This window comes from Lygodium microphyllum, chromosome 1 (assembly GCF_053477565.2).
Source record: "Lygodium microphyllum isolate KBCC chromosome 1, Lygodium_microphyllum_v1.1.10, whole genome shotgun sequence".
NCBI lineage: Eukaryota > Viridiplantae > Streptophyta > Polypodiopsida > Schizaeales > Lygodiaceae > Lygodium > Lygodium microphyllum.
Window position 1 is genome coordinate 17,870,051 of NC_141135.1, and position 13,917 is coordinate 17,883,967.

The 13,917-nt window shown below is 42.4% G+C and overlaps 1 protein-coding gene across 5 annotated transcripts in view; it reads left to right on the forward strand.

Annotated features, from left to right (window-relative positions):
- Positions 1-13,917, forward strand: part of LOC148040878 (peptidyl serine alpha-galactosyltransferase) — a 161,521-nt gene that overhangs the window by 131,929 nt on the left and 15,675 nt on the right. For all 5 annotated transcript variants that reach the window (XM_087672334.1, XM_087672125.1, XM_087672053.1 and 2 more), the window contains 2 exons: positions 10,943-11,107; positions 11,235-11,478. In XM_087672334.1, coding sequence (XP_087528460.1) covers positions 10,943-11,107; positions 11,235-11,478 — 409 coding nt within the window. The remainder of the gene's footprint in view (positions 1-10,942; positions 11,108-11,234; positions 11,479-13,917) is intronic.

Below are 13,917 nucleotides of genomic sequence, written 5' to 3' on the forward strand. Positions count from 1 at the left end.
CGTGAGTTTTGTAGGGATCATGGCATTCGGGTGGAGTATTCCCATCTGAACTCACCATTAAAGAATAGTGTGGTGGAGCGTGCCAATCAGACTATGCTTAAGATGGTCCAATCGTTATTGGAGCATTGGAGTCTACCTTGCTCTATTTGGGGTGAGATAGTTGCTACGATGGTGCATATTCGCAATAGATCTTCGACTTTCAAATTACAAAACATGACACTCTATGAGGCTTTCTTTGAGAAGCAGCCTTTATTGTCCCACTTCTGCATCATTGGGTGTGATGCTTATGCCCATGTGGATAAGATAAAATGAGACAATGAACTTCATCCGAAGTAAAAGAACCTTATCTTCATGGGTTACGACATGACTATGAAAGGCTATAGGCTCTATGACTCATTGACATGAAAGATTGATGTGAGCAAGTATGTGATCTTTGATGAGGCTTTTACCTCTGATGATCCCATCGATGACATGGTAATGCGAAACATATTTCGTTGATACTGAAATGTGAAACTCCTTGAGTGAAATGGTTGATTGAAAGTGCATTTTTAAATGGAAAAAAATCAAATTTCTTTCTCTTTTAAGAGTTTTAGACGCTCTGCATATAGGATAGATATTATTTGTTGAAATGAAAGGATTTTCCTCGTATAGGTATGTAAGTTGCAACTCATTGTTTATAATGAAAACTATCTCATATATATTATTAAATTGTTTCACTCGGCATTTCACTCGAGACTTGCTCAAAGGTGAAACGTTTTGGGGTGAAACACAACATTTCAAGGATAAAACGTTTCGGGCGTGAAATGTTTCGTGGTTATCTTGATCGATGGTACTTATTGTGTAGGTGGTTCTCTTAATTGACTATTTTTACTTCTTCCCTTTCCCCTCAGGTGTCTTTCGGGAGTCTTGAGCTGTTTGTGGAGGAGCCCTCTTTTTTTTTTGGCAAGTAAAATGTGGCTGATTATATTACTTAAAAAATTTGATTACAATGGAGTGCTCATGTTTGACATGAAAAACACAAATACATCATGTATACAAGCGTCTCAAGGCGGTTTGGGGGGGATGAGGGCAAGAAGCCATGGAAGGGGGGGGGGGGGGTATATTGCCATGTGGAGTTGCCTGCCTACATCACGAGAAATAGGTCCTGGTGTTACGAGGATGTGAAAATTTGATGCTTTGCTTATGTTTAATTGACATTTAATTAAAGGATTAATCAAATGTGCAATTAAAAGATACACATGTGTTGCACATGTGAGATGCAAGATACTTTTTCACAGTTGAAGGCCGAAGGACGCGGTGAAAAAGATAGGTGTCAAAGGCAAAAGTTGTAACAAGTTACACTTGTTAGATTCTAGGTGAATTTTGGTGTCAATTTGTCCCTAGGACCATTAATTGGCCATTAAGTGTCAGTGGTGACACTAGGGACTAGGCATTAATTAATGGATTAATGCTTGTCCAAGGGTCAATTAATGCATGGGACCACTTTGGGTTGCAAATGGCCTAGCCAATTAATTTTTGGATAGGCAAGGTCAATTTTCCGGGCATGGATTAAGGGTTGAATTAATTTTCAAATGGCTGGAAATTGCTGAAAATGGATTAAGAAAGCTGCCACTTGGCAAAACTTTCCCATGCAAGTGGGTGAAAGGCTAAATAGGGCTGAAGGGAGAGGGAAATCTTGTTTTTTTATTTTGGAGCTGTTGGGACTGTTGCTGCCAGCTTTTGGGGCCATTTCCCAACCATTGGAGGCCATTTTGGTGATGAAGATTGCATATTCTTGACCTTGGGAAGTTGACAATTGCTACTGATGCACTTTCTCCTGAAGATCACAGTCTTTGATGCTCCTATTGTTGTTGGTGCATCCGTTTGGGCTGGTACAGCAGGGCAGCAGCTGATTTTGATTAGTTCTTTGCGACAAATCTCAGAATTTTCTCTTTCTACAGCATTCTCTCATGTCCTTCAGCGCTCAGTCATTCTTAGCAATTCTTAGCCATTTGGAGGAGATTTCAACCATTTTTGGTGGGTTGATCTGTAATTTCTGCAGTAAACCCTAATTTACAGTAGAAATTAGGGTTTAGCAGCCACCTTGGGATCCGTGCCAGAGATTGAATGCTCAAGGGACTGAAATCAGCAGCTGATAATTGAAGATTATCAAGGGATTTGAGGTGCCCCTAGGACCATTAATTGGCCATTAAGTGTCAGTGGTGATACTAGAGACTAGGCATTAATTAATGGATTAATGCTTGTCCAAGGGTCAATTAATGCATGGGACCACTTTGGGTTGCAAATGGCCTAGCCAATTAATTTTTGGATGGGCAAGGTCAATTTTTCGGGCATGGATTAAGGGTTGAATTAATTTTCAAATGGCTGGAAATTGCTGAAAATGGATTAAGAAAACTGCCACTTGGCAAAACTTTCCCATGCAAGTGGGTGAAAGGCTAAATAGGGCCGAAGGGAGAGGGAAATCTTGTTTTTTCATTTTGGAGCTGTTGGGACTGTTGCTGCCAGCTTTTGGGGCCATTTCCCAACCATTGGAGACCATTTTGGTGATGAAGATTGCATATTCTTGACCTTGGGAAGTTGACAATTGCTACTGATGCACTTTCTCTTGAAGATCACAGTCTTTGATGCTCCTATTGTTGTTGGTGCATCCGTTTGGGCTGGTACAGCAGGGCAGCAACTGATTTTGATTAGTTCTTTGTGACAAATCTCAGAATTTTCTCTTTCTACAGCATTCTCTCATGTCCTTCAGCCTATGCTCAGTCATTCTTAGCAATTCTTAGCCATTTGGAGGAGATTTCAGCCATTTTTGGTGGGTTGATCTGTAATTTCTGCAGTAAACCCTAATTTACAGCAGAAATTAGGGTTTAGCAGCCACCTTGGGATCCGTGCCAGAGATTGAATGGTCAAGGGACTGAAATCAGCAGCTGATAATTGAAGATTATCAAGGGATTTGAGGAGCCAGCTCATCCCAAATTGATTTGGGGTAGCATTTTGCTAGGCAAGGGTCAAATTGGAGAAGAAGTCTTGGGTGAATCAAAGGGAAAATGACCGAAAAGGCTTGCTGGTCATTTATGATAGCAAGAGTAATTGGTTTGCGGAGGAGATTGAAGAATCTCAAGTTGTACTCCTTCCAATTGAATGAAAGCTAAAGAAATACCGCAAGGGGTGTCAAATTTGGGGCCAACAGGGTGTCTGCCGTCCAAGAATGTTATGGTAAAGTGTGTAATTAATTTTATGTGCATTTATTTATTGCTGTAATTAACTCTTAAATCAGGTTATCACCACCCATTCCAAGAAGGAGACTGGTTTCACCTGGGCACCCCAAGTGTGCATGAAATGACTTCGAATCTTGTGACGAGCCCTGGATTCGCCGTGTACCTGATCCCATTGGCCATGGAGGGAGTGGATGATGGAGGTCCAGAGCTTTGCTAAGGTCGCCTGTACTAAAAGTCTCTCTCCTCCGAAAGCCTCTTGATACCGCGCTTTCTAGATATACCACCTAGTGAGACTCCGTATGATCTCTTATACCTTCGAGTTGTCTGCTGTGGGCTCTAGTACCTGGCGGATGGGTAGAGCTTTCAAACCGACCACTGTGCACGACCCTGCCTCGATAATGAATATCATGTCTTGCATCCTGTCCTCGTACAGAAGGTGGCGGCCCTGGTTGACTGCCTGCTAGCAAAAATCTCCCCATGAGATACATCCAAGGCTGGGTGCTATATGGTGAAGGATGCGGCATGCTCCTCTCCATACGAATTGTGCCGCCTCACACTACCAAAGGTAGTGCTTTGGGGTTTCTAGAGGCTGTTGTGTGTAAGGCTTACAACCTCCATTTTTCGCATCTTGGCAAGCCAACTTCCCATCGCCAAGCCTCCATGTGTCACTAGCCATAAGAAATACGATACCCTCCTTGGCCGCTAGCTATCCCAAAGGGGGTGCCAAAAGGTTCGTCGGAAAGGCTTCGTGATGCTGTGCTCCGCCCAATGCTTGCTACGTGACGATGCCGCCAAAAGGTTCGTCGGAAAGGCTTCGTGATGCTGTGCTCCGCCCAATGCTTGCTACGTGACGATGCCTAATCCATATCCTCGTGCACCAGTACGTGCATACTAATCTTGACAATGTGCTCCAAGTACCTTGGTGGCTTCTTGGCGACCACAGTGACTGCCATAGCCACTCTCTCGGATCCCACTCCAACTCATCAAGTGGTTTGCCCTCCCAGATCTAGAGGCGCCACTCCCTGAGCTCCGTCTAGAAGACAAAAGGGTCCAGCCGCCATGTCTTCCCTTGCAGGCCAATCACTCGGATCCTTCTCCATGAAAGGATAGCTATGCCCTCATCCTGCTCCCCTCTGTCAAGAGCCAGGCGCCCCCCCTCTTGTACGGTGAAGAAAGTCCTAGGTGGAGCGTCGCCCACTCTACTTGCCTCCTGTAGGGGGATGCGTGCTGGTGATAACCTAGCAGTCCATACCTTCCCGGGCTCTATCGACTCTCATACTAGGGAAGCAAGCCACTCTTGAGCTATTGCTGCGTCTATCTCCCTTCTCCTCAACTCCGCTCGTCTTTGGCAGCCTGATACTTGTTGTAGCACCTCCTCGTCCACCATCCTGTACACCTCCCGCCATGTCCTGATGGTACAAGCCGGGATGGCCTCCCAACCAGCCCATTGGATGTGGGGGCGCTCACCAATCTGTGCTCCTTTCCGATCTCTGACCTGGGGTTTCCAGTCCACTGGCTGACGGTCTATCTCCTCCTGGCAGCTTGGGGGGCTTTGGATTAGGATCTTATGAAGGCCCTACCACATGCGGAGCAAGCTGCGTAGGAAAGGTGATCTGGGCTGATGTGAAGATTCAAATTGTTGTTTTCAAAATGATGGTGTGATCCCCTGGCGGAGCCTCAAGGCGGACGAGGCAAGGGCAACGCGTAGGGGGGTGGGGGGGAACGAGCAGGGGATTGGTAAGGGAAAAGGCGGGGGGGGGGGGGGGGGAGGGGAGAGGGCAGTGGGCAGCCATGGGGAAAGGCGGAGTGAGCGCAAGGCGGACGGGCACTTTTGGGGGGCAGACGGAGGGGGGCGCAGGGTAGGTGCATGCAGGGCGGGGGGGGGGGGGTGTGGACTGACAAGAGGGGGCAGGGCGGTGGTGGTAGAGGGAGGACTCGTGCAGGGGGGGAGGGGGGTGGACTGGCGATGACGGGCTGTTTAGTCGGAGACGAGGGGGCAGCGACGTGATGGCGGGAGTTTGCCTGTCCGTTTTTTAGGACCTTGACAAGATGGAACCCTCTTCTTTTGATGAGGGGGATGTATCTTTACCCAATGAGGGGGAATCCCTTCTCACATAGGTCTATTACAAGTACAAAAGCCCTCTCAATGCCCCTCGTAGGATGATGAGTCTATCACCATTCCTCGGTGGTATTGCTGACTCATGGAGAATGTAGGTGTTACTCACTTTTCTGTGACCCCATTAGGACCCACGTAGATTAGCCAGTATATAGACACAGTTGGATAGTTGACTTTGTGTAATCTATGCTCTTATATCATGGATTCTTTAGGATCACAAGTCTCTTACAATTGATGAGGCTCTTGCACAGAATGTTGGGCGCTATGCTATGTAGGAGGAGCTCGATGTGGTGGAGTGTAATTAGACTTGGGAGTTAATTCCATGTCTACGGAAGCAAAAGGGGATTGGTATGAAGTGAAACCAACCTTCCTCCTTGGATAGGGTGGCAAATAACTTGATTAACCACTATTTACAATAAGCATAAAATTCACTTAAAATGAAAATGCATACTTTACCACTTTCATATCAGACATTGAACACCCATTTCGCTTCAAAATTAGCGCTTTTTATAGCGTTTCTTTATCTTATGTTGCAAATGGAAGGAGTACAACTTGAGATCCTCTAATCTCCTGCGCTAATCCAAGTGCCTCTTGCTATCACCACTAAGCCTCCAAATCAATTTGCCCCTTGGTTGTATTGGCATTTACCTTGCTTCTTGAAAGTACCCCAAATCTGGTATTGACTAGTTGGTCTCTTGAATCTCCTTGAAACTTCTCAATTTCAATTGCTCGTGTACGCATCCCAAGGTAGTTGTCTAAACCCTAATATTTGTTGTGAATTAGGGTTTACATGAGAGATTGATTGAAATCTCTTTCTTTGATGGCTCAAATTGCTAGAAAATACTGAGATAACTTGAGAGGTCGTTGGGGAACGAGAGAGAATGTTGAGTGAAATTTCAAAGTTTTATTGTAAGAAACACTGAAAAGCTATTTTTACTTTGCTCAAATAGCTACAGAAGTTGTCACCTACATCTTAGGACTCCCAAAAAGACTATCGCCCCCTCTTGTATATTGTCATTTGCACTAGAAGGACCTTGGGCTACTATCACCTACTCCTGGAGAGCTCCAAACTGCTACTACGTGCTATAGGACTGATCTCTAGTGGCTGCAAATCACAATAGTAGCGTCTCCTTACTCTGTAACAGCCTTGTTCTCTCTCACAATGGTTGGAATAGACTTACACTAGTCCTTAAAAACGTGTTTGCCACTTGTATGTGCAGGTTTTGCCAAGTAACAGCCTTCTAATCTTAGTTTTCAGCATTATCCAACTTATTAAATGAATTTTCAGAATATTAATTCTGAAAATTAATTTAATAATTATTCGAGTGCTCAAAGAATTAATTCCACTAGCTAATAATTAAAATGACTAGGCTTGTTTGCCTTTCAAGTATCCTTGAGTAGTTATTGAACTTTAGACTAGCATTAATTAATTAATTAATGTCTAGTCTCTATGTCACCAATGACATTAGTAGCCAATGAATTGGTTAGGTCTAAATTTGACATTGGGTGCCACATAGTACGTGACAGGCATAACTTATTACAACTTTTGCCTTTGAGACCCATTGCATCCTCTGTGTCCTTGGCCTCTTACCATGAAATAATTGCCATGTCTATCACATGTACTAAACAACCTTGCACATTTGATTAATAAATTAATCAAATGCTATTAGCAAGATTAAAGCATCTCAAAATTTCATGTCCTTGTGACAGACCTCCCCTTTGAAATACTTACAATCGTCTTCAATTGTACTGCATTGTGCGAAAGGAAAAGCATACTACATTGGAATTTCCATAAGGCATCACAATCACAACGTTGACCACTATTGTCCAACCATGCCATATATCCCAAACTTACTGAAAATTTCCAACCAGCATAAACATGGTATAAATTTAAAGAACAATCTAGAATTCTTGCTAAAAAGGCTCATGGTAGACATCGTGTAAGGAGAGTGCCTTAGATGCATATTGAATACATATGAGATCCACTACATACGAGAGTCTATCCAAAACTGGTGAAGTGGAAGCGTTATCTCTATTGGCTCTAGTTGAAAGGCATCTCAGTAAAGTTGCAACAACTTAGGATGGTCTACCAAGTCATTATCTTCTATCCACTTTGCATCTATTGGTAAAACAATGCTAAAACTTTACCAATAAGCATATGGAAATCTTACCTCTACCTTTACTTGCCTCGAAACCTCTACTAGGTTGTAGGCCTTTCTTTTCCTTAAGCATTGCGATGCTTTATACTTTCACATTGTTGCAATTCTAACTTAACTAACATGCAACATTGCATCGAGTTGACTAGCCCCTTGTGTATATCTGACATGCTAGAAGCACCGAATGCATTAGGAAACATTCTTGTTTGTATACTTTGGGCCATTGCAATGTGATTTTGCATGTGAATTTGTATACTATTAGCCATATCAAGATACATTTTTCCATATATTGTGTGCATTACTAGCTACATTTTCCCCTCATGACCAACACTATATGGAGCATCTGTATAACCAACATTAATACCATGAGTCTCAAACACAATGGGTTGTATATATGTGCTACCAAACTTGCCACTTTGTGCCTCAACACCATGCATTGGCTGTTGCATACCATAAGAAGTTGTGCCATACATCCTTGTATGTGGTCCCTGATCCACCATAGCATGGAAACTATTGCTACTATGAAAGTACCTTGGTTGCCCCATCTTTGCATGTATGCCTTGTTATCCAAAAAAAAACATTGGATTGACACTTTCAAGTTTGCCTTGCATATGCATCAATTGCCCCACTTGCATCATTTGCTTATGCTCACTATCCACATTTGGAACATCATGTTGCTGTATTGGCTCTTTCTTCGGTACATCTTGTTGCTTGGAAGATCTTGAAGACAATTTCCCCTTCTTGCCTTTGTTGCTCTCTTTTAAGGGATACAAAAAGCACATGAATTGAGGATCATTTGCTAATTGCATAAACATTGCAGCTATTGTCTTGAGCTGATATTTAAATTGGTCATCAAATTTCTCTTCCTCTTGCTGGTCATCAGCTTCAAGAGACCTAGAGGGACCCACATTTTGGTCTAAACTAATATTATCAGCTTGTTTTCCATGCTGTATGTCTCATCCCAGATCAGGTATTGCTTTTTTCCCAACACGTTGTGAATTTTCAGATCGGAAGGTATCATCCTTGCTTGATCCCATCTCAGTATCTGAAGACATTCTTATTGTAATGCTTAATTGAATACAATTTGAGCAAGCAAAGCTTCGAACCTTTAATGAGGTGTCTTGGGTTTATCAATTCGAGGGAACTGATGATATCCCAGCAATGAAACCATGAAACTAGCTTTGCTCTTTGGATAGGGTGGTAAAAAACTTGATTAAACAATAATTACAACAAGCATAAAATTCACATAAATTGAAAATGCACACTTTACCACTTTTTGTTGGACATTGGACACTTGGTTTTGGCACCAAAATTGGCGCCCCTTGCGGTATTCCTTTATCTTATATTGCAAATGGAAGGAGTACAATTGAGATCCTTTGATCTCCTCTGCTACTCCAAGTGCCTCTTGCTGTCAAAATTGACCAGTACACCTCCAAACTAATTGGCCCCTTGGTTTGCTTGGGGATTGGCCTTCACCTTGCTCTTTGAAAGACAAGTTGAGTCTCAAATCTGAAATTGATTGGTTGGCCTCTTGAATTTTCTTGAAATTCCTCAATTTTTGTTGTTGGAATTCAATTCCTAGGGACTCAATTTTGAGCATGTTTCCTAAGGTAGCTATCGAAACCCTAATTTTTGCTGTAAATCAGGATTTACAATACACGTTAATTGAAATCTCTTCCTCTGATGGCTCAAATTACTAGAAGATGTTGAGATAACTTGAGAGATGGCTGGGGGGTGAGAGAGAATGCTGTAGAAAGAGAAATTTTAAAGTTTCATTGTGAGAAACATTGAAAAGCTATTACTGCTTTGCTCAAACAGCCATGGAATTTGTCACCTAGAGCTTAGGACCATGAGAAAGATTGCTGCCCCCTCTTCTATGATGCCATTTGCACTAGAAGGACCTTGGGATATTGTCACCTGCTCTTGGAGGGCTCCAAATTGCTATTGCATGTTGTAGGATTGATCCTTGGTGGCTGCAAATCACATTAGTAGTGTCTCCTTACTCTCTAACAACCTCCTTCTCTCTCACAATGGTTGGAATACGCTTTCGCTAGCCTGTAAAAACGTTTTCCTCACTGGCATGGACAAGTTTTTCCATGTGGCCATCTTCTAATCTCATTTTTCAGCATTATTGAGCTTATTAATTTTGAAAATTAATTTAATAATTATTGAGTGCTCAAAGAATTAATTCTAGTAGCTAATAATTAAATTGGCAAGGCTAATTTGTCTTCTAAGTATCCTTGAGTAGTTATTGATCCTTAGACTAGAATTAATTAATTAATTAATGCCTATTCTCTAATGTCATTGTTGACATTAGTAGCCAATAAATTGGTTAGGTCGAAATCTAACATCGGGTACCATTGACACCCACTGCATCCTTAGGGTCCTTGGTGTGCTACCATGAAATAACTGCCATTTGCATCACATGTGCTAAGCAACCTTGCACCTTTGATTAATAGTTTAATCAAATGTTATCAAAAAGATTAAAGCATCTCAAAATTTCATGTCCCTATGACAAGCAGGTCTTTAAGACAAGTACATGGCTGATGGATCCTTGGACAAGCACATGTAGGTTTGGATTATTCAGAGACTTTCGTATCTACAGCCCATATGCCTAATATTTTGGCTATTTTGGCTCTAGCAACCCATCACCATTGGCCAATCTTTTAGATACACATAAAGTTTGCCTTCTTGAATGGCATATTTGAGGAGGAGATCTATGTCTCAAAGCCTTCTAGTTTCCTTGTGCAAGGGAAGGAGGATCATGTCTATAGATTGTGTGAGGCCCTCTATGGCTTGAAGCAAGCTCGGAGGGTTTGATACTATAGGATTGATCGATTCTGCTTAAAGAGTGACTTCCATCAATGAGATCATGACCCCAATCTTGATTATAAGGTTGTGGGTGATAGGTGTGTTTTAGTCATCTTGTATGTGGGTTAATTGATTATCATAGGGAGTGACTCATAGGAGGTTGATTGGAGTTTAGAGATCTTGCGGTAGGAGTTTGACATGACAGACCTTGGGATTTTGACTGTGTTCGCCATCCAGTTTTGTGTGGCATTTCTTCTTCTAGTCAATTGTTTGACATCCCCATCTCCATTACCATCTGCAAAGGCAGAAGCACAATATTTAACTCAACCATCTGTTGCAAGTACAGTTTCTCCAGTATATGTGTGCCTTGATTTGTTCATGCAGAAATTAATGCTTTAAGTTTCTTGAAAAGGAACTGTTCTTAATCTTGTGCAAAAACATTGCAACAGAGTTTATCCTTCTCCAGGCTAACCCAAAACACCATTTGGTCCACTGTAGTTTCTCTGGATTATTACCACCAAGGCAACCCAATCCTTCACTAGCTTTTCCATAATGATTTAGAAACAAGCAGCTTTTTCTGGATTTCTGCATTTTACATTTTCTGAAAGAAGTTTGGCACTTGATGAAAGTAATTTTTTCTGCAGGTATCCTGCAATAAACAAGCCAGCTGGTGTGCTGCATTGGTTGAATCACGTGCAAACAGATGCAGAATTTGTTGTTATTTTGGATGCAGACATGATATTACGCAGACCTATAACACCTTGGGAATTTGGAGCAGAGAAAGGTCATCCTGTAGCAGCCCCATATGAGTAAGCCTTCTGACAATATCTTTTCCATTTGTAATATGATACCTAATGAGTGCAGAGAGAGACTGTTGTTCCTCCTGATTTTTTTCTGATTCCTGAACAATACATTGACCATGGCTCGGTTATGCAGTTACTTGATAGGTTGCCACAACCAACTAGCCATGCTTCACACACGTTACCCAGAAGCATGTGATAAAGTGGGAGGTGTTATTATCATGCATATCGATGATCTTCGTATGCTTGCACCTTTGTGGCTGCACAAGACAGAGGAAGTAAGAGCTGATAAAGCCCATTGGTATACCAACATAACTGGGGATATTTATGGACAGGGTTGGATAAGCGAAATGTATGGTTATTCATTTGGTGCAGCAGAGGTATTGGCAAATCAAATCAACTTGCTTTTTCTCTTTTCTTTATCCCGCATCATCTGCTTTTCAGTTTGAAAAAAGATCAGGACATATTTATGTGAAAAACTTGTTGAACTCAAATTCACACAGCTCAAGCATCTCCTCTTTTAAAAGAATGCATGCCCCTCATTTTACTTTGTGATAATGCTATGCACTAAATCCTATGCAATTTGACATAGTGATAGATTGATCCTTCAGGAGTCAGTAAAGATGACTGGCACAATGTGTGAGATGATTTTACAGCTGCTGAAAGGCTACAGAAAGTCTCAGGTTTAGAAGACTAATTTGCTAATTGGGGTGTTGAATGTAAAGCTGCATGTAAAGCTGCTTCAGGTCCTGAACATGATAGAAATATTCTTTAATACTGGCGTACTTTTTTGTATGCCATGATCCTACTGTTAAAGAACATCCTGGAAAGGTCTGAAAGTTCTGATGGTAAATTAGGATGGGTTAAGTATAAATTGTGATTTTGATGCTTTGGTACGACTGGAGATGAAATGATTGACTGATCTTTTACCTTGAGAGGATAAAGGTAGTCCATGGTGAGTTTTTTTAAACCTTGAGAGGATAAAGGTAGTCCATGGTGATTTTTTTTTCTTGTAGAACTGTAGAAAGTGTTATTTTCCCTCTTTATTATTAGTCTTTTACTTTAATAATGTGAAACATATAGTGATGAAGCATGTTTATAAAGTTCTAGTTGATTACATGAGAGATGTGGGTGGAATTGGTGGGAATGGATATCTAGACATGAGGCTTGAAGGTAGTTGATAATAGACCCAATTGTATAGATGGTTTGGATACCTTATATGGCACATGCACATGCATGAAAACGAAGTTAAACAATGCTATAAATTAAAAACTGCTTCCCTTAACTCCAAAATAAGGTATTAAAAGCAAACAACCACATCCGATTCCTTTGTGGTCAATGCACAAACCCTTAGTGAGATACATAACTATGTCTATAAAGGTGTTGAAAAGTGGGAAACTTGCCCTAGGGAGATGAGGGTCCAACCAGGACAGAGAAGATGAGGTGTCCACTCTCTACACCCTTCACTGGACAAGAGATGTTTTATGCCTACTAGTCACAAGATGTGCAAATATGCTCAAGAGAGGATAGACTCTCCAAGGCATTCTTTTTTACCTTTTGGGAGGAGGTGAAGGACCCCCTACTATGGACCTTTGAGGAGATATTTAGCTTTGGGAGGATGCGAGGGAGCTTGTCTACCAGTCTTCTTTTTCTCCTCCCCAAAAAGGAGTGTGTCTAGGAATGCTGGCCATGCCTCAAAGGGAGTGGAGACCATCTTTGAGGTGGATGTTCATTACAGCGCTGACTACCCTCCCCAAATCATATTTTCTTCGGAAGTTGCTACGAGTTTGGTAGAGCTTGTGGAAGGCTCTAGAGCAGAGGTCCCTAACTTGTTAGGAGGAGAATGATAGACAGCTAGTCTTTCGAATCCTAATGAAAGGCCCATCCATGATCCAACCTATGCATGAGACATGATACAAGCTATGTGCATGAATATAAAGGGATTGGACATCAGACTTACCTCCTAGCCACAGAGTCAAATGGGCTTGCCTTCAAGATTGGGAGCTAGCAACACTTCGGGTCACAACTGCATCCCAAGAGCTGGCATCCCATACCACCAGCCCACACCATCTCGGTGTACGGATGTGTTGGCCTACGAGCCAAGAGTCCGTAGGCTGGCTGGTACACACCTCTGGGCAACCTCAGCCCAACCGCATGGGTTAACTTAGCAGCAGCCATCCATTAACAGTCTTTGGGAAAGAAAGAATATGTGAGAGAAGACATGCCTTGCTTCTTCTTGTTCCAGAAGGCGTTAACAGCCACAAGACCGCCACCCTCCGCATTTGGAATTGGCCACTCATCAGAGGTGTCCTTGCGATAATTGGGGTCCGTCGTGCCACGGTACAGAAGAAGACTGACTTAGGCAAGGTAGACGGGGGAGTATCGGATGCAAAGGGAACAGACAATACTGAGCAAGAAGAGGGAACAATAAATCTAGAGTAATACATGCCTGCAACCCGTAAATACAACCAATCCATGGGCTGGTAGTGTACCAAGAATGCCTAGATGTTGCCCAGGACTGTGAGAGGCCTCCCATTGCTGGAAACCACCCTGCCTTGGTCTGAAAACAGCTGTCCTGACTTGAAAATGGTCACCTTGACAGAGAATGCAAAGTTGATGGCAGTGCTGCAGGAAACACAAATGTAGGTGTATTGCATGCATAAAAACAGAGGTGATATAGGGGCCTATTTTAGCAGACCCAAAACATAGCAAGCAGGGGATTTTCCTTCAGAAATGCAAGCTTGAATGGGCAGTAAACAGGCTGCCTAGCCTGCAGAAGCCACCTAGGGGCAAGAATAACTGCCTAGCTTGTCAGAAGC